This window comes from Vulpes vulpes, chromosome 1 (genome assembly GCF_048418805.1).
Source record: "Vulpes vulpes isolate BD-2025 chromosome 1, VulVul3, whole genome shotgun sequence".
Lineage (NCBI taxonomy): Eukaryota > Metazoa > Chordata > Mammalia > Carnivora > Canidae > Vulpes > Vulpes vulpes.
The window spans coordinates 9,248,249-9,267,765 of NC_132780.1; the positions used below are offsets into that span (position 1 = coordinate 9,248,249).

Here is a 19,517-nt window from a genome sequence, read left to right on the forward strand (position 1 = left end):
ACCCCCACCCCGCCCGGCTGTCGTGGCCCGGGATGCGGAGCCGGGGGCCGCCGGTGGAGCTGCGCGGGGTGAGAGGCGCGGGGAAGGGGGCTGCCTGCTTCCCTCACCCTCGTCCCCCACCGGCGGGCCCCGGCAGGAATTCGGGAGCCGCGCGGCCCGGCCCTCTTAGCGCCCTGACGTTTGGGGGGCACAGGTGAACCCGCCGCCCTACCCGCACCCCGCCCCCCCGGGCAGCTGAATCAGAGGGGACGACCCTGCCCTCTTAAGGAGGCTTTTTGTTGCTCCTGCGGAGGGCCCCCCGAGCCATGGCCACCAGGAGCCCCCTAGAACCTGCAGGGACTGCCCCCCATCCTGGCCGCCGGGGCCCGCCCTCTGTATCCCGCGGGCAGCCAGTGTGAAGCGGCCTCCCGCAGCCCCCGGCCCCTCCCCCATGGAGGAGGAGGAGGGGGGGACGGCCAAGGAGTGGGGCACGACCCCCACGGGGCCCGTCTGGACCGCGGTGTTCGACTACGAGGCGGCGGGCGATGAGGAGCTGACCCTGCGGAGGGGCGACCGCGTCCAGGTGCTTTCCCAGGACTGTGCGGTGTCGGGCGACGAGGGCTGGTGGACCGGGCAGCTACCCAGCGGCCGTGTGGGCGTCTTCCCCAGCAACTACGTAGCCCCCGGCGCTCCCGCCGCGCCCGCGGGCCTCCAGCTGCCCCAGGAGATCCCCTTCCACGAGCTGCAGCTAGAGGAGATCATCGGTGTAGGGGGCTTTGGCAAGGTCTACCGGGCCCTATGGCGCGGCGAGGAGGTGGCTGTCAAGGCCGCCCGGCTGGACCCTGAGCGGGACCCGGCAGTGACAGCAGAGCAGGTGCGCCAGGAGGCCCGGCTCTTCGGAGCCCTGAAGCACCCCAACATCATTGCCCTCAGAGGCGCCTGCCTCAGCCCCCCACACCTCTGCCTGGTGATGGAGTATGCCAGGGGGGGCGCACTGAGCAGGGTGCTGGCAGGCCGCCGGGTGCCCCCTCATGTGCTGGTCAACTGGGCTGTGCAGGTGGCCCGGGGCATGAACTACCTACACAATGATGCCCCCGTGCCCATCATCCACCGGGACCTCAAGTCCATCAACAGTAAGTGGTGTCCTCCCCCCCAAAAATTTGCTTCCACAGAATCTTGTGAGGTCAGGCATAGGTGGCGGGAAATGGGGACACCAGAAGACGCTGTCTAGGGCAAGAAGGGGCAGCAATATGCCTCCAGGCCAAGTGAGGCAGCCTTGCCCATTAAGGGAGGAAAAGAGGCTCAGAAAGGTTGAGGGACCACCTATCCCCGAGACTACAGAGTCATAGCTCAATAAATATGTACCCATAACACTGTGACAGGCTCTGCACTCCTAGCATGAACAGCACAGATGCAGTGCCTGCCCTCATCAGTCCCTGATGCCAGCGTCCACCAGGCAGAGTCAGAAAGAACCTAGCCTGGAGCAGGATTTCTCAGCCTTGGCACTATTTACATTTGGGTCCGGATGATCGTAGGAGGAGGCTGTCCTGTGTGGCTTCTACCGACCAGATGCCATTAGCATCTCCCACCTCCATCCCCAATTATAACCGAAACTTGTCTCCAGACATTGCCAAATGTCCTCTGGGTAGAGGGGGTAAAGCCGCCCCCACTTGAGAACCACTTCTTGGAGTCCTCCCAGGCCTCTCCTCCTGCTAGCTGAGGCAAAGTGGAGGTGAGAGAGGAGCAAAAGGGACTTGCTTTACGTAAAAATCTTCCAGGCTGCCTGGCTTACCACAGGCTCTCAAAAGTTGGTTGGCTGGTTGACTGGGAACTGGGGCCAGGTAGAAGGGAAAAGGGTCCCCCAGGACCCACATCTAGATCAAGGAGCTTCTCGTGATGTTAGCATATATTAATTGAGCACTTATTTGCCCTTACGGTACTCACAAATTAAAGATTTCATTCTTTCCCCCACGTATTTCCCTAGCGCCTGTTGTGTGCCACACTCTGTCCCAGGTCCTAACTACATAATATACAAGGGAAAAATCCTGGCTCTCCCTTCCTTCCTCTGCCCCACCTCACTCCCTTTCATTTTTACATTTATGTATTCATTCTTTCTTTTATTATTTGGTGTTTCCTGGAGCAAGTCCTATGGTAAGGAGAGAGATCAACAGTGAATGGAGCCAGCACTTGACCTCACCTGAAATTTAAGGATTTCCCCTTTGCCCTCACATTTGGTCTCTCACCTCTCATCTATTTCTGATTCCTGTCAATTCTGCATCTTGACATTTGTTGGAATCCATCCCGCTATTTTTGCAATTTTGTTGCTCTGCTCCCACCACCGCCACCAACTACAAGCCCCTGGAGCAGACAGGTGAGCCTTCCTTACCTTCCAGGCCTTGCATTTGTACACTAACAGATCTGCCATGTGCTCAAGGTGTGCCAAGCGCTGTGCCAGGGCTGGAATTGAGCAAGAGGCACAGATGGTTCCTGCCTTCCCTCATGCTCTGAAATGCTGGGCAAATGGAGGCAGGACAGGCAGCATGCTCCTTTGAGGGCTGAGGTGCCTTCCTGGCCCTTTCTCACCCCTGCTGATTCACAGCCTGAAGGTGGGGTAAAAAGCGTTACACACCATGCCCCCAGGTTTTCTGCAGCCAGTGCCACCTGGACACAGGGTGGTTGGGGCTTTTTAGGCCAGAGCTTCCTGTTCAGTCAATGGGGCAACCGTATGCCTGGGACAGGTCACAGGGCCCCCGCAGCACAGCTTCCTCCATCTTTCTCTAAGGAGCCCTTCACCTGGTGTCACTCATACACTGGTTCACTCAACCAATATTTCTTAAGCAGAATTAAGTAACCAAGGCCCTGTCTCAAGCTCTGGGATTACAGAAGTGAACCAGGCAAGATCTCCCCATATGGAAATTACAGTCTAGTAAACGGAAGTAGATGATTGATATTTAGATAGGTAGGTAGATAGATGACAGAGTTTCCAGAGAGTATTGGGGGCTCTGAAGGGAACAAAATAGATTAAAGATGAGGCGGAAGGAGCTTTTTCAATCAGATGGTCAGGGGAGGCAATACTGGAGCAGAGACTTGAACAAAGAGGACCCGGCCTTACAAAGGTTTGGACAGGGCGAAGGTCCTGAGGTAGGAATGAGCAGGCCTTGTTGAAGAAAAAGCGAGAGACCAGAGGGGTTGGAAGAGGAGGAATGAGGCAGCAGTAGGAGATGAGGTCAGAAACATAGGCAGGGCCCAGATCATGGTGACCCTAGGGGCTATGTGAGGATTTGGGGTACCCCACAAACGAGAGGTGGGGACCCAAGAAGGGAGGAATGGAGTCACATGCTAGAGAGTCAGGGAAGGCCTCTGGGCCGTGATGATAGTAGCATCACCTCACTGTTATGACTGGAGAAGCAGCAGAAGGAATGGTCAAAGATCCAGGTGGAGAAGTAAGTGCCAGTTATGGCAACATTACACACCAATAATAATAGCTAACATTTTGTAAGGACGTACTGTTGCTTCTGGCCATAAATCCTTCCTACAGTCCTCTAAGGTAAATAATACTATCATCTCTATTTAACAGAGGAGAAATCTTAGTGATAAGAAGAATACATTAACGAGGTTATTCAGTTAATAACTAAGTGGCAGAGCTGGGATTCAAACCAAGGCAGGACACTGTACACCTCGGAGCCTCTGTTTGATAGAAGCTGATAAAATATCAGCAGTTAAGACATTGGGCTCTCATGACGGATCTAGATCAGGTCTTTGCCCCACAGTTTTCTAGCTGCAGGATCTTGACCAAGGGACTTCTCTCTGAGCCTCAGTTTGTCCGTTGATAAAATAGGCTGCTTTCTAGTTAATTCATGTGAAGGGCTGAGCACAATGCTTGCCATTTAATAGGCTGCTGATAAACACCAGCCATGATTATAACTGTTGTTAGTAATAATCCCAGACAGCAAGTTGGGAGCACAATATGCTTGGGTGATATATCCGTCAGATTTGTCACAGTAATGCTGTGGAACAAGCCACCCCTAAAAGGCAGTGTCTTAAAACTTGATGTCATTGATTATGGCTCACACACATACTGGAGGGTAAGCTGTTTTAGGCTGGGTCCAGCCAGAAAGGCTTTACTCCCAAGTATTTCCCCTCTACGTTGGACCAGCAGGCTAGCTCGAGTATGGTCTCCTGGTGGTGGCAGAAACACAAGAGGGCAGGTAGACATGTGAGGCCTCTTAAGGCCTCGGCTTGGAGCTGGCCTCCTGTCCCTTCTGCCTCATTCTGTTGTCTGTTGACCAAAGCAAGTCATATGGCCAACCCTAAGTAAAGGAGGGGGAAATACGCTCTGCCTCCTTCGAGGAAAGAAGTGCAAAGTCAAGTGGCAAAGAGTGTGATGATGCAGAAAGGAATAGAACTGGGGCCCCAAATGCAGTTTGCCACGGGGTGACAAGGACAAAGGAGAGCCACATTCATACCTTGTGGTCGCGGTCAGTCCCCACTGCTGGGGTGGCTGGGAAATGAAGCCTCTAGGAGAACCAAGGCTTTGGCTACCAACCTTTCAGTGAGCTCCCCAGAGCCCAGGTTGGAGTCATGAGGGTAGCAAACTGAGGGGAGGCCCCTCCCCCTTCCTGGGGTGGGGGCGGGTGTCAGGGGCAAGGCAGGGATTAGACCACATGGAAGGATTCCTAGTGTATCAGACAAGGAAAGGAGCTGCTGCAGAGGGGGACACCTAGAGGTGGGGAAGAGAACAAGAAGGTTCCAGCTGAGCCAGGGGCCAGGACACTTGGGTCTGCAGCGTGGAAGGTCTGAGGTGACCCACCTTTCTTCCTCCCCACAGTCCTTATTCTGGAGGCCATCGAGAACCACAACCTCGCAGACACGGTGCTCAAGATCACAGACTTCGGCCTCGCCCGTGAGTGGCACAAGACCACCAAAATGAGCGCTGCGGGGACTTATGCCTGGATGGCTCCAGAGGTTATCCGTCTCTCCCTCTTCTCCAAAAGCAGTGACGTCTGGAGGTGCTGATGGGGGGAGTTGGGGAGTCCTGGATGTGGGGGAGGGGCGAAGGAGGGGGTCAGAGTAGAAGGGATGGCCTCCCACTAAAGCTAGGATCCGGGCCTGGCAAAGGGGCTCACTGGCAAGGTCAGGCTATCAAAGCACCAAAGCAGGTGTCTGCTCTGCTTGCTAAAGTGGCAGCTGAGAAGGACTTGGATCTGAATGGAAAATTCCAAAGATGTAGAGATAGAGTGTCAGCACCAGGGCCCTCAGACACCACCCAGCACACCGCCCCACTTGTCAGCAGGAAACTGAGGCGTTTGGAGGCAGCCATTCGGTCATCTATCTGTCCATCCATCTGTCCATCCATCCATCCGGCCATCTGTCCATCCGTCCGTCTGCACTGGGTGCTAGGGATACAGCAGGAAATAAAAGTAAACACGTTTCCTGCCCACAGGGATAGTAAATCAGCAAACACTGGAAAGCTGGGAAAATAGCTGGGTTTAAGTTAAAAAGTCATAGAACAATTTTCAAAAGATAGTGAGCTAATCCCCTGAGGGCAGGAGGATGACTGTAGGGAAGGCCTTTCTGGGAAGTGATACTTGAGCTAAATTTTGGCTGACAGGATGGAGCCCGCCATGCAAAGTTTGCGGGGAGAACTTCCCACGCAGAGGGGATAGTGCCCACAAAGGAGGCACCAATGTGAGAATGAGTTTGGTCCGTTCCAGATACAACTCCAAGGCCCATGTGGCTGGAGCAGAGCAGGCCAAGGAGAAAGGTGGTAGGAAATGACAGAAGAGAGAGCCGGATGAGGGACCGGATCCCAGGCTTTATTCTAAGTGCAGTGGAAACCCATTAGCCACACTTACAACTGGCATGATCTGGTTGAGCGTTGCAAGGCTCCCCCAGCTGTAGGATGGAGAATGGATTGTAGGGGACAGGAGTGGGGGTGGGAAGCCAGTGAGGAGGCCGTTGCCATCACTAGTGAGGTTTGATGGTAGCCGCAGAAACTTCAACCCCCAACCTCCTACTGGGAGAGAGCCAAACCCAGGTCAGGCCCCAGCTGAAGCTCCAGATGGACCAAGCAGCAGTCATGGCTGTGGGGCAGACAGCTCAGACAGGAAGTCTCCATTAGAGCAGCACAGCCCTTGGGGGAAAGTTCTGACTGGCTTTACATCAGGCATTCATTTGTGGCACCAAACATTTAACAGAGCAATAGCTCAGTGGCAAGGAGCAGAAAACCCCAAATGAAAACAAACTAAAGTTTCTGCTCTCATGTAAAGCCGAGGACTGCTGTGATGGCCACAGTGACAGGAATTCAGGTTCCTATGTCAGGATTCCTCGACGGTGGTGTCCTTGACATCAGCCAAGATGTGTGGTACTGCCCTGTACTTCTCAGGGCACCATGGTCCCCAACCACCAAACATCATAGCGCTCCCCAGTCATTGTGACAATCCCAACATCCCCAGAGGTCTCCAGTGATGGGGGGTGCGGTGGGGAGTGGTTCACGCCATGTCCAAGTGAAAGCCACTATCATTTTCCTCCACCTTGTGTGGCCTCCATTCCCTAGTTCACTTCATCATTCCACATGGCTGCTTGAGCTCCAGCTTTTTAAAAAAGATTTTATTTATTTATTTGACAGAGAAAGAGCACACAAGCAGGGGGAGCAGCAGAGGGAGAGGGAGAAAGAAAAGCAGGCTCTCCACTGAGCAGGGAGCCTGATGCCAGGCTCAATTCCAGGACCCAAGCCGAAAGCAGGCGCTTAACTGACTGAGCCCCCTAGGCGCCCCTTGAGCTCTAGCTTTTATGTCCACATCACAACCAGTTAGGAAGGAAAAAAAGGAAAAGACACCCCTTCTCTCTAAGGATCACACCCTGGGCCGAAGGCAGGCGCTAACTTCCTGGAAGTTAGCTGCAGATTGCACATCCTCCTCCATCCCACTGGCCAAAACCATCGCCCTATGGGCTTCCTTAGCTGCAAAGGAAGATGGGAAATTACTCCATACAACATGTGCTGCCCGGCTCAGATTCTCCAGTGCTGGCCCTGAGAAGGGAGGCCACAGCTGTAGGACAGCAGGGGTTGTGTCCATCTTGTTCCAGTGCCCAGAACGATGCCCGGCACACAGCAGATGTTTCTAAGTATATGTCAAATGGGTGCACGTGCAGATGTGGGGGAGCCCAGGGACCTGCTGCATGCCGGGCACTGCACAAAATGGTCGTTAGGCTCCCGAAGGAGTTCAGTTCACTGGAGAAGATGGACCCGCAGGTGACTGTAACAGAGTGGTGCACACCCAGGTTTTGTGTATCCAGGAAGGACACTGCCATGGGTGTCAAGCAGGCCTGAGTCCAAGTGTGGACTGAGGCCTGTCCACTAACTAGCTGTGTGACCTTCAGGCAGACAACTTAACCTCTCTGAGCCTGCACCTGCTCGCCGGATAAAACGGGGGTCATACCAATGCCTTCTGCCTTGCAGGGCTGTTGTGAGGATTACTGAGAGCGCCTAGCACAGTGCTGGCCTGGAGTAAGTGCTTTATAAATGTTAAATAGTGTTAACTTGGTTTTAGAGGTAAGTGCCGAGGATTCCAGGATCCGGGGGAACTCAGAGGAGGGGCCTCTAACTTAGCTTTGGAGACTATGGAGTCAAGGAAAGCTTCCTGGCAGAGAGGACACCTGAATTCTGACTTAAAGGACAGTTACGCACAGGGAAGAATGTTCTTGACAGAGGGAAGAGCATGTGTAAAGCCAGAGGTTAAGAACAGGGCTAGTTTAACTTGTTCAGTGTGGCTCCAAGCTGAAGCCGGACTCGGTAAGGGGGGGCGAGAGCACTTAGAGGCAGGGTCATCGGAAGTCAGGGCTAAGGAATGTGGCTTTGCCCCACAGGAGCAGGGGACACACCTAGGGTTTTCAGGCAGGGGTGAGAGAAGAGAGCAAAGGCAAGACGTCAGAGAGAGAAAACCAGCCCCACAACATTTGTGTGAGATCAGGCCAGCAGATGTCTTATCTATCCTGTTCATTGGCCAGGGCAGGATGTTGGGGTGAGGGAGGCCCACCATGGGACCGGAGGCAGGGCTGGGGTGTAGGTGAGGATTGGGGTGGGCTGCAGCATCACCCCTCCCTCTTCCCCACCCGCAGCTTCGGGGTGCTGCTCTGGGAGCTGCTGACGGGTGAGGTCCCCTACCGTGAAATCGACGCCTTGGCCGTGGCATACGGCGTGGCTATGAACAAGCTGACGCTGCCCATCCCCTCTACGTGCCCCGAGCCCTTTGCCCGCCTACTGGAGGGTGAGCCAGGGCCCCGTGGAGATAGGCTCTGCTCGGGTGGCAGGGGCCCTCGGGCCAGACCTCATCCATCCCAGTGGGTCCCGGAGTAAGGGTCGGCAACCATCAGACCACAGTCCACCCCTCTACAACTGGTTCCATGGCCCCCAAACTTCTGTTCTGGCCCACAGCTCTTGGGGGCAACCTGCTAGCCTTCACTGGCCCCAGGATTCCTCCCTGATCCTTGATTCTGCCACAAGTGAGGGAGCAGTTCCCCAGGTTTGTCTCCCAGAGTTTCACTGAGCGAAATGTTGCCAGGGATTTGGTTTCGAATCCCTTCCCCTCAGCTCCATGGAAGTTGTTTGTCCACAGTCCCCTGAAATCCTGCCTTTCACAGAGCATGGCCCCTGACTTCTCCACTTCCACTGCTGTCCTCCCGCCCCCACCCCCATCCCCAGAATGCTGGGACCCAGACCCCCACGGGCGGCCAGATTTCGGCAGCATCTTGAAGCAGCTTGAAGTCATCGAACAGTCAGCCCTGTTCCAGATGCCCCTGGAGTCCTTCCATTCGCTGCAGGAAGACTGGAAGCTGGAGATTCAGCACATGTTCGATGACCTCCGGACCAAAGAGAAGGTGAAGGCCAGGATGAAGTGAGATCCTGCTTGCTTTTTTTTTTTTTTTTTTTTTTAAGATTTTATTTATTTATTCATGAGAGACAGGAAGAGAGAGATTGAGAGGCAGAGACACAGGCAGAGGGAGAAGCAGGCTCCATGCAGGGAGCCTGATGTGGGACTCGATCCTCTCCTCGGACCCCAGGATCACGCCCTGGGCCGAAGGCAGGCCCTTTTGAAGAGATTTTAGAGATCCTGCTTTTTGATGTGCTTTCGCCTTCCCTGGGGCAGAGTCCCTTCGCCTGAGCTTCAGTCTTTGGGTTCCTGCAGGGTGGGGGCGGGGGCTTTTTGCATTTTAAGAAAAGCCAGCATGTTGCTGGATGCATAAGAAAAGGTACCCTGCACTGAGGTTCTTACCTGTGAATCTGAGGCTGGGAGTGGTTTTAAAATGTAACAGCGAAAGTGGGAGGGAGGGAGGAGAGAAGAAGTTGCAGGAAAAAAGATCTGAAATGTGTAAATAGTTGAAGTTCGATGATGAGTGCACTGGGTGCACTGTTCTGTCTCTGCTTTTGTGGATGCTTGAGGTTTTCTAAATTGGAGAGCCAAAAAAAAATTAAAAATCAGAGGGGAAAAATAAAGCCACCCCTTTGTGCTAAAACAAAACAGCCCCGTGTCCTGGCACCCAGCTTGGCTGGTAAAGAGGGAGTCAGACTGTGACCCCAGTTTGCCCCATCTCGGGCTGCGCTTGTGCTGTGCCTCCACCGGGTCCACCCCCGGGGGTCTGGCCCTCGCACCCAGCCGCCCATCTCCTCCCCAGGAGCTCCGGAGCCGGGAGGAGGAGCTGTTGCGGGCCGCCCAGGAGCAGCGCTTCCAGGAGGAGCAGCTGCGGCGGCGGGAGCAGGAGCTGGCGGAGCGGGAGATGGACATCGTGGAGCGGGAGCTGCACCTGCTCATGTGCCAGATGAGCCAGGAGAAGCCCAGGGTCCGCAAACGCAAGGGCAACTTCAAGCGTAGCCGCCTGCTCAAGCTGCGGGAAGGTGGCAGCCACATCAGCCTCCCCTCCGGTACCACCCACATCCCTGGAGCACCGCACCGCCCCCCACCCCAGAGGCTGCTGGGAGCAGTACTAACACAGGCTTTACCTCTTTCAGTTTTTAAACTTTTTTTCTTGCTACATATATCACACATGTGGAAAAGGACCAGAAAACAATACAGCCTAATGAGTTTGTATAATCACCCCCATGAAAGCATAGAGAACCTACAGCCACCCCAGATGCCCTCCTCACAGTCCTTCTAGACACAACCCCCTGCCACACGCTCAGCCCACAATGGCAAGAGTAACCTCTATTTTTGACTTTCAGGGCATTCACCTTTCTACTTTATTGCTTCTTCTTTTACCTATTTTCTTATCTTTTAGCCTGCCACTTTCCCCCCTTGCCAATAATTTGTTGAGGAATTACATCATTTATTCTGCGGCATCTCCCGCAACAGGAGTGGATGTTGCTGCTTGCATCCCCCTGGCATCGCCCCTCCATCCCTCTGAATTTCCTATAAATTGGAAAGTTAAACCATGTGAAATTGCTAACGTTCAGCCCTTTCTGACCTACAGAAACAAGCTTCACGTGGGTCAACCCACTAGGTAGATGTCAGGGCTAGGTAGATGTCAGGTTCAGGTTCAGGTTTGGTCTCTGGTTTTCCCAAAGTCGGCTTCCTAAGCGCTGTTACAGTGCTCACCTGCCATAAGGCACATAATGTCTGCTCGGACTCTCTCTCAGGGACATTACAAGCCATAGCGCAACGCCCAGAACAGCACTGGCCAGCAGAAATCTAATGCAAGTCACACGGCTAATTTTTAAATCTCCTCGTAGCCACCTTAAAAATGAGAAAGAAACAGGTGAAATTGATTTTAACAGTATATTTTATTTAGCCCAGTATATCCAAAATGTTATGGTGTCACACATAATCAAAACAAGAAAAAATGGTTAGTGAGGGATTTTCACTTTCTTTTTTCACACTCAAACTTTGAAACCCAGTGTACGTGGTACAGTTACAGCACATCACAGTCCAACCACTAAGTTTTTGTCAAAAATACTTGACCTGCATTTGGATTTCATGAAATGTACTGTTGAGAAAGTTAGATTCACCAAAAAAGAGAAAGATTCACATACCCAAGTCGTTCTAAATGTAAATGTTTTCAATAACCAAACTGAGTATCTGTTTTTAAGTTTAAATTTTGATTCATTGCAACCACACAGATAATGTTTAAACTCCCCAGTGCCTCAGCTATAGTGCCACATGGCAAGTGCTCAGTGGCCACAGGTGGCTAATGGTCACCACGTTGGACACTTAGGTCTAGATCTGTAGTCAATCCTTAGTTATCCAGGGACCCAATTAGGATCTTTCCTCTCAACCTGGGCATATGCCAGCGGTCTCTGGAGGGCTCGTCACAGTTAGATGGCTGTGCTTCACTCTGGAGTGGCCAATTCAGAAGGCCTAAGAGTGAGCACTCCCCCTGCTCCCGCCTCTGCCCCAGAGGTCTCCAGGTGAAGAGTTTGAGAACCGCTGTGTTAAGGAATGCAGAACCATGGCGAGGCCCATCCTAGCATTCCTTCTAGCCTCCTACAACAGGAGCTTCTCTTTGGTTACCCTCAGAGACATTTGCTCAGGGAAGTTTCTTCCTTTTCACAGGCTTCGAGCATAAGATCACAGTCCAGGCCTCTCCAACCCTGGACAAGCGGAAAGGATCCGACGGGGCCAGCCCCCCCGCGAGCCCCAGCATCATCCCCCGGCTGAGGGCCATTCGCCGTGAGTACCTCCCCAGGCCCTGAGCGGTCAATTGTCAACCACCTTCTCTGGGCACATGCCGTGCACTGAGCCAGAACAACAGGGTCCCCTCCCTGATTCACAGGGGAAACGCAATAAACGTGCGAACAAGTCAGTGAGCAGGACAATTTCCTATAGTGATAAGCACTATAAAGGAAAACAGGGAAGGGAATAAAAGCAAAATTGCTTTTACATCAGGAAGGCCTGTGCGAGTTGCTGGGGTTTGAGCAGGGGCCAGCACGGTGAAGAGGGGTGAGGAGGGCCAACACCTGAGGGAAGTATGGCCCTGCCAGAGAGAACAGCAAGGGCCAAGGCCCGTGTGTCTGGCCTGGCGGCCAACTTGAATGGAATGAATGGAAGGGAGCAAGGTGTGGAGCAAGGGTTCCATGAGGGCCAGATCTTGCTGGGCCTTGAGAGCCAGGATAAGGAATTGGATTTGACTCTAAATGTGGAAGGGGCTATGAGCCCCAGAAGGCTGTGATCCAGGCAGGAATGTGGTCAGACTTGCCTTGTCCTTCTGGCTGCTGGGAGGACTATGGATTGTAGGAGGCAGGAATGATGGCTGAAGGTGGGGGAGACGATGGAGGCTGGACCCGAGTGGGGCCGTAGTCGGGAGATGGCTACTTTTGGGGCTACGTGGCAGAGGTGTAGCCAGCGTGGTCTGTGGATGAGCAGGATCCAAGACCAAGTCCCTAAGCTCCTCTGCCCCCCTCACCCCTGGCTTCACCCCATGCCCCACCCCCTCATGTCTCTGTTAGGGCACCTGTTTGTACCAGCCCTGGAAGTCATTCTCCTGGGGACCCCCAGACAGTCTCCATACAGTGGTAGGCCATACTAGTGTCAGGCTACGTTCAAAGCCTGGAAGAGAGAGCAGCAGACTCTCCAGGGAACAAACTCTGCCAAAGCTTGAGGCTTGAAGCACAAGCAGCCAAGCAGGCCAGAAAAGGGACTGAAGGGAACAGAGTACCAGGCAAAGGGAACAGCCTATGCAAAGGCATGGAGGAGTGAAGATACCCATGTAGGAACTGATAGACATGGACTCCCAACCAAGGCACTCAGTGCCCTGTGCCTGCCCACCCCCAGACTCCATCTCCTTGCTCTCCTCCTTTCCTCCCTGCCTCCACACCAGCCCTACTGGCCCCCTGGCTGCTCTGAACAGTTCAGGCATGGCCCGCCACAGGGCCTTGGCATATGCTATTCCCTCTGCCTGAAATGCTCTTCTCTCTTGGATCCACTTGACTTCCCGCCTCCCCTCCTTCACATCATTGTCAAACGTGAGGCCTTCCCAAACTCTCAACCTCCTTTCCTGCTCTATCTTCCCTATAGCACTTTTCACCTTCTAATCCCTACACAAATTACTCATCTCATAGGATTCTTGCGGGTCATCTGTCTTCACACCTAAAATGTAAACTCCTGAGGGCAGGGGGTTCTATTGGCTTTACCCACTGCTGTCTCCTCAGCATGTCCCACAGGGCTTGCAGAGAGCAGGTGCTCAGCAGACACATGGGACTGAATAGACAGTTGAAGGGCTTGGGTGAGGAGTGATGGGAACTGAGGCTGAGGGCAGGCAGGGAAGCACATGAAGAGCCTCGAATGCCAGGCTGAGGAGCTGGGACTTTGTCCTGACAGCAGTGGGGAGCTATGGGAGGACTTACTGCAGGGAAGGGTCATGTTGGAAGTAGAGTCCAGGGTCCCTTGGACTAGCTGGTGGAGGGTGGATCCAAGAGTGAGGTGGAGAGCCCGGCAGGGACAGACTGCCCAAGAGCCAGTAACCAAGTGGCTTCTCTTGGCCCAGTGACTCCTGTGGATGGTGGTGGCAGCAGCAGTGGCAGCAGCAGTGGCGGCAGTGGGACATGGGGCCGCAGCGGGCCCCCAAAGAAGGAAGAACTGGTTGGAGGCAAGAAGAAGGGCCGCACATGGGGACCCAGCTCCACCCTGCAGAAGGAGCGGGCTGGAGGGGAGGAGAGGTACTGGCCTGGTAGCCCACCCCTGGCCCTGCACCTGACCCCAGGCCCTGGCAGCCAGAAGGCCTACCCCTCATCTCTGGTGCCCCCTGCAGGCTGAAGGCCCTGGGGGAAGGAAGCAAACAGTGGTCATCAAGCGCCCCCAACCTGGGCAAATCCCCCAAACACACACCGATAGCCCCAGGCTTCGCCAGCCTCAACGAGATGGGTAAGAGGGTGAGGGTGCCTTTAAAATGGAGAGGGTGGGGCATCGGAGGGAAACCGAATCCAAGACCAAGAGGTACCACCCTGCCCGGTTGGGAGGAGGAAGCCAATTTCACTAGACCAGTGCCTTGGCAACATTCCCGGAAAGGGGAGCAGCCCCTGGGTGTTGGGTCATCCCCCACCCCCGTGGGGGTGGGCAAGAGCTTCTCGGGGAGAAAGATTGGAGAACCATGTTTGGTGGGGCTTGGCGGCCTCCCTGCCTGTAGGGTCTTTCGAGGCAGCCTCTGGCCACCAAGTCCCGGGGACAGGGGAGCATGGGGGGAGGGGGGCGAGGGAGGCGAGTGACGGCCCTCTCCCGGTTGCAGAGGAGTTCGCGGAGGCGGACGGAGGCAGCGTGCCGCCCTCCCCCTACACCACCCCGTCCTACCTCACCGTGCCGCTGCCGCCCGAGCCCTCCCCGGGGGCGCCCACGCCCCTGTCCCGGCTGGGCCACGGCGGCCGGCGGCGCTGCGAGCTGGCTCTGCTGGGCTGCGCCACGCTGCTGGGCGCCGTGGGCCTGGGCGCCGACGTGGCCGAGGCGCGGGCGGCCGACGGCGAGGAGCAGCGGCGCTGGCTGGACGGCCTCTTCCCCCGCGCCGGCCGCTTCCCGCGGGGCCTCAGCCCGCCTGGCCGCTCGCCTGGCCGCCGCGACGACGCGGCCCCCGGCCCGGGCCTGGCGCCCTCGGCCACCCTCGTGTCGCTGTCGTCCGTGTCCGACTGCAACTCCACGCGTTCGCTGCTGCGCTCCGACAGCGACGAGGCCGCGCCGGCCGCGCCCTCCCCGCCGCCCTCCCCGCCCGGCACCAACCCCCTGGTGGACCTGGAGCTGGAGACCTTCAAGAAAGACCCCCGCCAGTCGCTCACACCCACCCACGTCACGGCCGCGCGCGCAGTGAGCCGCGGGCACCGGCGGACGCCGTCGGACGGGGCGCTGGGGCAGCGGGGGGCGCCCGAGCCCGCGGCTCCCCGCCCTGGTGAGTGAGGCGCCCCGCACCCAGGGTGCAGAAGACCCCCCTCCCCCCCCCCCCGCCCCCACCAGGTCCCAGCCCAGCGGCCACCCCCTAAGTTCCAGGGCGGCCTCCTGCTTAGCGGGGGAGGAAGGGTCCCCGGCCCTGCAGTCCTCACTCCCCGGGGCATTGTGGGTCCCCAGGTGACTGAGCCCTGGATGCCGCAGAGGTGGCAAACCGCAGTGCCTCCGGGGGCCAGGAGGGTGACATTGGTGGCAACCGTAACAACTATAGGGAACACTCACGTGCTAGACGCTGTTCCCTGTGCATTTGTTACCAGAGACAAAGACCAGTAGGACAGGTGTTCACTACCTATTACCAGGCACTGCAACTTTTTCTTACAATTATTGTTTTGTTTAACTCTGGCCTGTGGAGTGAGCTGCCGTCCTGCCATTCAGAGGTAGTGCTGTGCCTCGGGGGTCTCCTTAGGCCTGTGTGCATGCACCCAGTCCCTCAGAGGGTTGTGAGGGATGAGGGCTTTATCTAGAGGGGCGATAAGGGGACAGGCTGCTAAGTTAAGGAGTATGCTTGGAGTCGCTCCAGGATGAGTGAGTGATTAGGAGTGGTGGGGGACCTGGGTAGAGGTCCTGCCCCTGCTGAAAAGTGGGCCCAACAAGATGAGCAGATATTTCACAAAAAGTCAGAAATTCCAATTCTTATGTAAAGGTCCTAGCTTTTAAATGCCACCCTCTGGCCCACCCCATTGACCTCATCTGATCCTCTCTTACCAGGCCCTCCTCGAGACCCCTTGGACTTTCCCCGCCTGCCCGACCCCCAGACCCTGTTCCCGACCCACCGTCGGCCCCCCGAGTTCCCTGGCCGCCCTACCACCCTGACTTTCGCCCCAAGACCCCGGCCGGCTGCCAGCCGCCCCCGCCTGGACCCCTGGAAACTGGTCTCCTTTGGCCGGACACTGAGCATCTCGCCTCCCAGCAGGCCGGACACCCCAGAGAGCCCTGGACCCCCCGGCATGCAGCCCACGCTGCTTGACATGGACATGGAGGGGCAGAGCCAGGACAGCACAGTGCCCCTGTGCGGGACCCATGGCTCCCGCTGAAGCCTGCCCTCCACCGCCCGCCTGGGCAGCCATGAATGTAGCGCCCCAGGCCCCGCCCCAGCCTGCCATGCCACAAGGCGGGGGAGGCCCTGGGCAGGATACTCACTATTTATTGGGGAAGGGGGGAGGGGGTCACTTAATTTATTCCTTTGTACCCCAGAGGGTGGGGCCCTGTGCCCATCCTGCAGTATGGGGGGAGGGTGGGCAGGGATACTCAGGGACAGGGCATCATAGGGATTTGGCACAAAATGCAGCATTAAAGGTAACCCCTGCCCCCTACCGCTCTTGGCTGTGTCTTTCCCCAGTCCAGGGCTCTGATCCTAGACCATCCCCAGTAAGGCACTGCCCGCCCCCCCCCCCCCCATCCTCCACCACCTCCCTGAGCCTCTGGGTTTCTGAGATCCAGAGGGTGAAGCCCAGGCACACGTTCCCTCCCTAGTCCCCACAAGAACATCACACAAAGAGGTTATGGTCACCAGTGACAAGGGCTTTACCAGCAAACACATAAGTCAGGGGAAGTTAGTTACACGCTGAGGTGGGAGTAGGGGGAGGGAAAGTCCCCCTAGGTTGGCCTTAGCCAACGACATCTCGAGTCCCGGCCCCGGCCCGACTGTCTTCCTGCTGGAGGCTGCAACGGTGCATCTTCAGCTGAGTCAGCTGGATGTAGCGGAGGACATTGGTGTCTGTGGGGAAGGGGGGCATGGCATTATCTAAATTTATTTATTTAAATGCCACCCTCTGGCCCACCCCATTGACCTCATCTGATCCTCTCTTACCAGGCCCTCCTCGAGACCCCCTGGGCTTTCCCCACCTGCCCGACCCCCAGACCAGGAGTCCTGGGGCAGCGGGCGACATCTGCACCACTTCAGCTCACACCTCGATGTACCCAGCCTTCAGCGGCTCCCCCGCGCAGCTGCTCTCCCCAAAGTCCCAGCCACCACAAGCAGAATGGGGGCATTTCACACCTCCATACTTTTGCTTTCACTGTGCCCTCTGCCAGGAGCGCCTCTGCTCAGAGACTTCTGTCATCCTCCTGCCCACCTTCCAGTAACACCTGCAAGGAGTCTGTGCCCTCTAAACCTCTCACCAGGAAAGCTAATGTGGTCTCTGCTCCCGAAGCCCCGTGTCCTGTACCTGTTGTACTCCCTTGTCATTGGTTCTCAATACAAGACTATTGTGTCTGCGCCCCCCACACACACACCCAGACTATGATGTCCTAGAGGGCAAGCAACAGGCCTCCCTCCACCCCTGCCCCTGCAAGTTTCATTGTCCACCCTGGGGTCAGCCTCCCAGAAGTGCTCAACAAGCCGTGGGTGGGTGAATGGGTTAGTGAGTGGATGAATGAGAATGGGGGGAGGGGGGTGGAGATGGGGGAGGGGGGTGAGTGGGAGGCATCGTTGAGTCAATGACTAAATAGAGGGCAGGTGGTTGGGTGAATGTCAGAGGAACTTGGGTGAGGGGATGGGTGAAGGAATGGCGGGTGAGGAGCAGGTGGTTGGAGAGGTAGGTGCTGGGGAGGCGGCACTGCACTCCGTTGAGGCAGCTCTGCCCTGATCCTCCCTTGTTTCCTGGCTTCCTCTGCTCTAGCCCCTTTCCCTGCCCCCTCACCTGTGGGCTCCCGGCTGCGGGCCTCCTGCAGGTAGCGCAGCGCGCGAGCATAGTCGCCCAGGTGGTAGAAGGCAATGCCGGCGCGGTAGGTGGCCTTGAAGTTGCCCTGCTGCTTCTCCAGGACCTTGAGACAGTACTCGCGCACCCGCTCGTAGTTCACCAGCTCCGACTGCAGCAGGCAGGCTGCGGGGACACCGGACCGGTGCTCGCAGAGCCTGGCGCCACCCCCGGACCTCACCTGACTGCTGGGAGCCGGGCCTTAGCGCTGCAGGTACCCCCAACCCTTTCCCGTGGCTGAGCGGGGCTAGGGCACTGCCCAGGGCCGCCAATCTTCTGACGATCAGGATAGGAGCCATCTGCGCCGCCGCTAGAGGGCGCGAAAACACAGACAAGCGCTCCCGGGCGGTTAGCTGGGAAGTTTCTGCCGGGGAGAGTACTAAAGGCAATCTCAGGTGAGGGGTGGGGCGCTGAATCGCTAATCCAGGGTAAGATTTTTCTCACCTGGAGATTGCCAGGTGACAGCCCGAAGCCCATTTCTTGCATCCCAGCCCTCCCATCCCTGTGTGCCTCTACACCCCCAACCCTTGATTAGCTCTGGGGTCTCCCTTCACAGACCCCAGGTCTGCTCCCTTCAAGCCTCCAGCCCCCCGCCCAAGGCTTCATGATTGCCCATCACTCCCCACCCCTCCGCGTATGCACCCTCTGCGCCCCCCGACGGCCCCATACCGGTGAGAGAGTCATAACATTCCACCTCCGTGTTCTCCACCAGGCGCCGCTGCTCCTCGCTGAGGCGGGCCGGCCCGGGGCTGCCGGCGGGCCCGGGGGCGGGGGCGGGCAGGCCTCCAGGGCGGGCCCCCTGAGCCGCCTTCAGCTGCAGCAGTGCCCGGTGATACTTGCCGATGGCTTCCCGGAACTTCTTCTCTCGGTAGCAGCGCTGGCCCTCCGCCTTGAACGCCACGGCGGCCCGCAGGCTGCTGTCGAGCGCCGCGCCCAGGCCCCCCGACGGCTCTGGGGCAGGGCTGGGCCGGGCCGAGCCATGGCGGGGGCCCGGGCCCGGCGGGGAGAGGGCGGGAGGCGGGCGCGGCGGAGGCTCCGGGGCAGCGCTGAGCATCAGCACCGGGGACAGCGCGCCGCGCTGCATTGTGGGAAACTCCTGCGGCCGCCGCTGCAGCTACCGCATCGCCCCCCGCGGGGCCGGTCCCCACCCTTTCTCCGCCCCCGCACCTCCGGCTGCCGACTCCGCCTGCCCCCTATGGGTGTAGAGAAACCCCTCCGGACTTTCCCGTTCTATCCTCCAAATGGGCCCCGGCCCTAGCTCTCCGGGCTCGCCCTCCTTCCCACTCCCCTACCTCCCACCCTCCTGCCTGCTCTCCTCCCCCATGCCAAAGCTCCCAAAGCTTTCTGGAAGGAAAAGACAAGTCTGGGGGAAAGAGCCGGAAGATAGCGACCTCGTGGAAGGCTGATTTGCAGACCCATGGGCGTTTTATATATTTAGATAAGAGCGCGGGGTATGGGGTCGGGCTGCCCAGACTCAATTCCCTGCTTCTATTACTCACTAGTTGTAGTACTTGGACAAATCGCCCAGATTACCTGGAACTCTCGACTCCTCAATACCATAGTCAATGACAGCAACCGGAAACTCATCTGTTTATCTATGCAGCAAATATTCACTTATATTTTTTTTTTCTGTGCCCAGCTCTGGCCGGAGTGATGCCAGGAAAGGCAGGGACTGAGAGAGCCTCAGCCCCTAGTCCAGCGGGGAGACAGACCAGTGACCAGGCCGTGACAGCCCCGAGGGGGCCAGCCTGGGAAGCTCAGGCAAAGCGGCTGGGGTCGGTGGGGAAGGTACAGGCAGTGGGTCGAGCCCTGCATGGCGGAGGCGCAACAGGCTGTGGGGGCCCAGCAGAGGTGCCTGCCCTAGACTGGGGAGTGAAGGCTTCCTGGAGGAGTGGACAACCCTAGGAACAAAAGAGATCTGCTT

General features: G+C 57.0%; 2 protein-coding genes across 2 annotated transcripts; one reads left to right on the top strand and one right to left on the bottom strand.

Annotated features, from left to right (window-relative positions):
- The first annotated feature begins 28 nt into the window (after positions 1-28).
- Positions 29-16,207, top strand: MAP3K10 (mitogen-activated protein kinase kinase kinase 10). Its single transcript, XM_072752680.1, has 10 exons — positions 29-1,112; positions 4,808-4,988; positions 8,098-8,246; positions 8,681-8,856; positions 9,652-9,898; positions 11,523-11,639; positions 13,453-13,624; positions 13,717-13,829; positions 14,191-14,838; positions 15,603-16,207. Exons 1-10 carry the CDS (start codon positions 431-433, stop codon positions 15,926-15,928), a joined length of 2,811 nt encoding a protein of 936 aa, XP_072608781.1. The 5' UTR covers positions 29-430; the 3' UTR covers positions 15,929-16,207.
- Positions 16,208-16,394: 187 nt separating this feature from the next.
- On the bottom strand, positions 16,395-18,777 carry TTC9B (tetratricopeptide repeat domain 9B). Its single transcript, XM_026010044.2, has 3 exons — positions 18,263-18,777; positions 17,537-17,719; positions 16,395-16,611 (listed from the first exon to the last, which is right to left on the bottom strand). The coding sequence occupies exons 1-3, from the start codon at positions 18,675-18,677 to the stop codon at positions 16,502-16,504; spliced, it is 708 nt and encodes a 235-aa protein (XP_025865829.2). The 5' UTR covers positions 18,678-18,777; the 3' UTR covers positions 16,395-16,501.
- Between the last annotated feature and the right edge of the window lie 740 nt (positions 18,778-19,517).

Excerpts from the sequence above, each read along its gene's own strand:
- MAP3K10 (XM_072752680.1), top strand. The coding sequence starts at position 431 with ATGGAGGAGGAGGAGGGGGGGACGGCCAAGGAGTGGGGCACGACCCCC. Across the intron at positions 11,640-13,452 it reads CCGGCTGAGGGCCATTCGCC|TGACTCCTGTGGATGGTGGT; the intron begins GTGAGTACCTCC and ends CTCTTGGCCCAG. Across the intron at positions 13,625-13,716 it reads CGGGCTGGAGGGGAGGAGAG|GCTGAAGGCCCTGGGGGAAG; the intron begins GTACTGGCCTGG and ends TGCCCCCTGCAG.
- TTC9B (XM_026010044.2), bottom strand. The coding sequence starts at position 18,677 with ATGCAGCGCGGCGCGCTGTCCCCGGTGCTGATGCTCAGCGCTGCCCCG. Across the intron at positions 17,720-18,262 it reads ATGTTATGACTCTCTCACCG|CCTGCCTGCTGCAGTCGGAG; the intron begins GTATGGGGCCGT and ends GTGTCCCCGCAG. Across the intron at positions 16,612-17,536 it reads CCGCAGCCGGGAGCCCACAG|ACACCAATGTCCTCCGCTAC; the intron begins GTGAGGGGGCAG and ends CCTTCCCCACAG.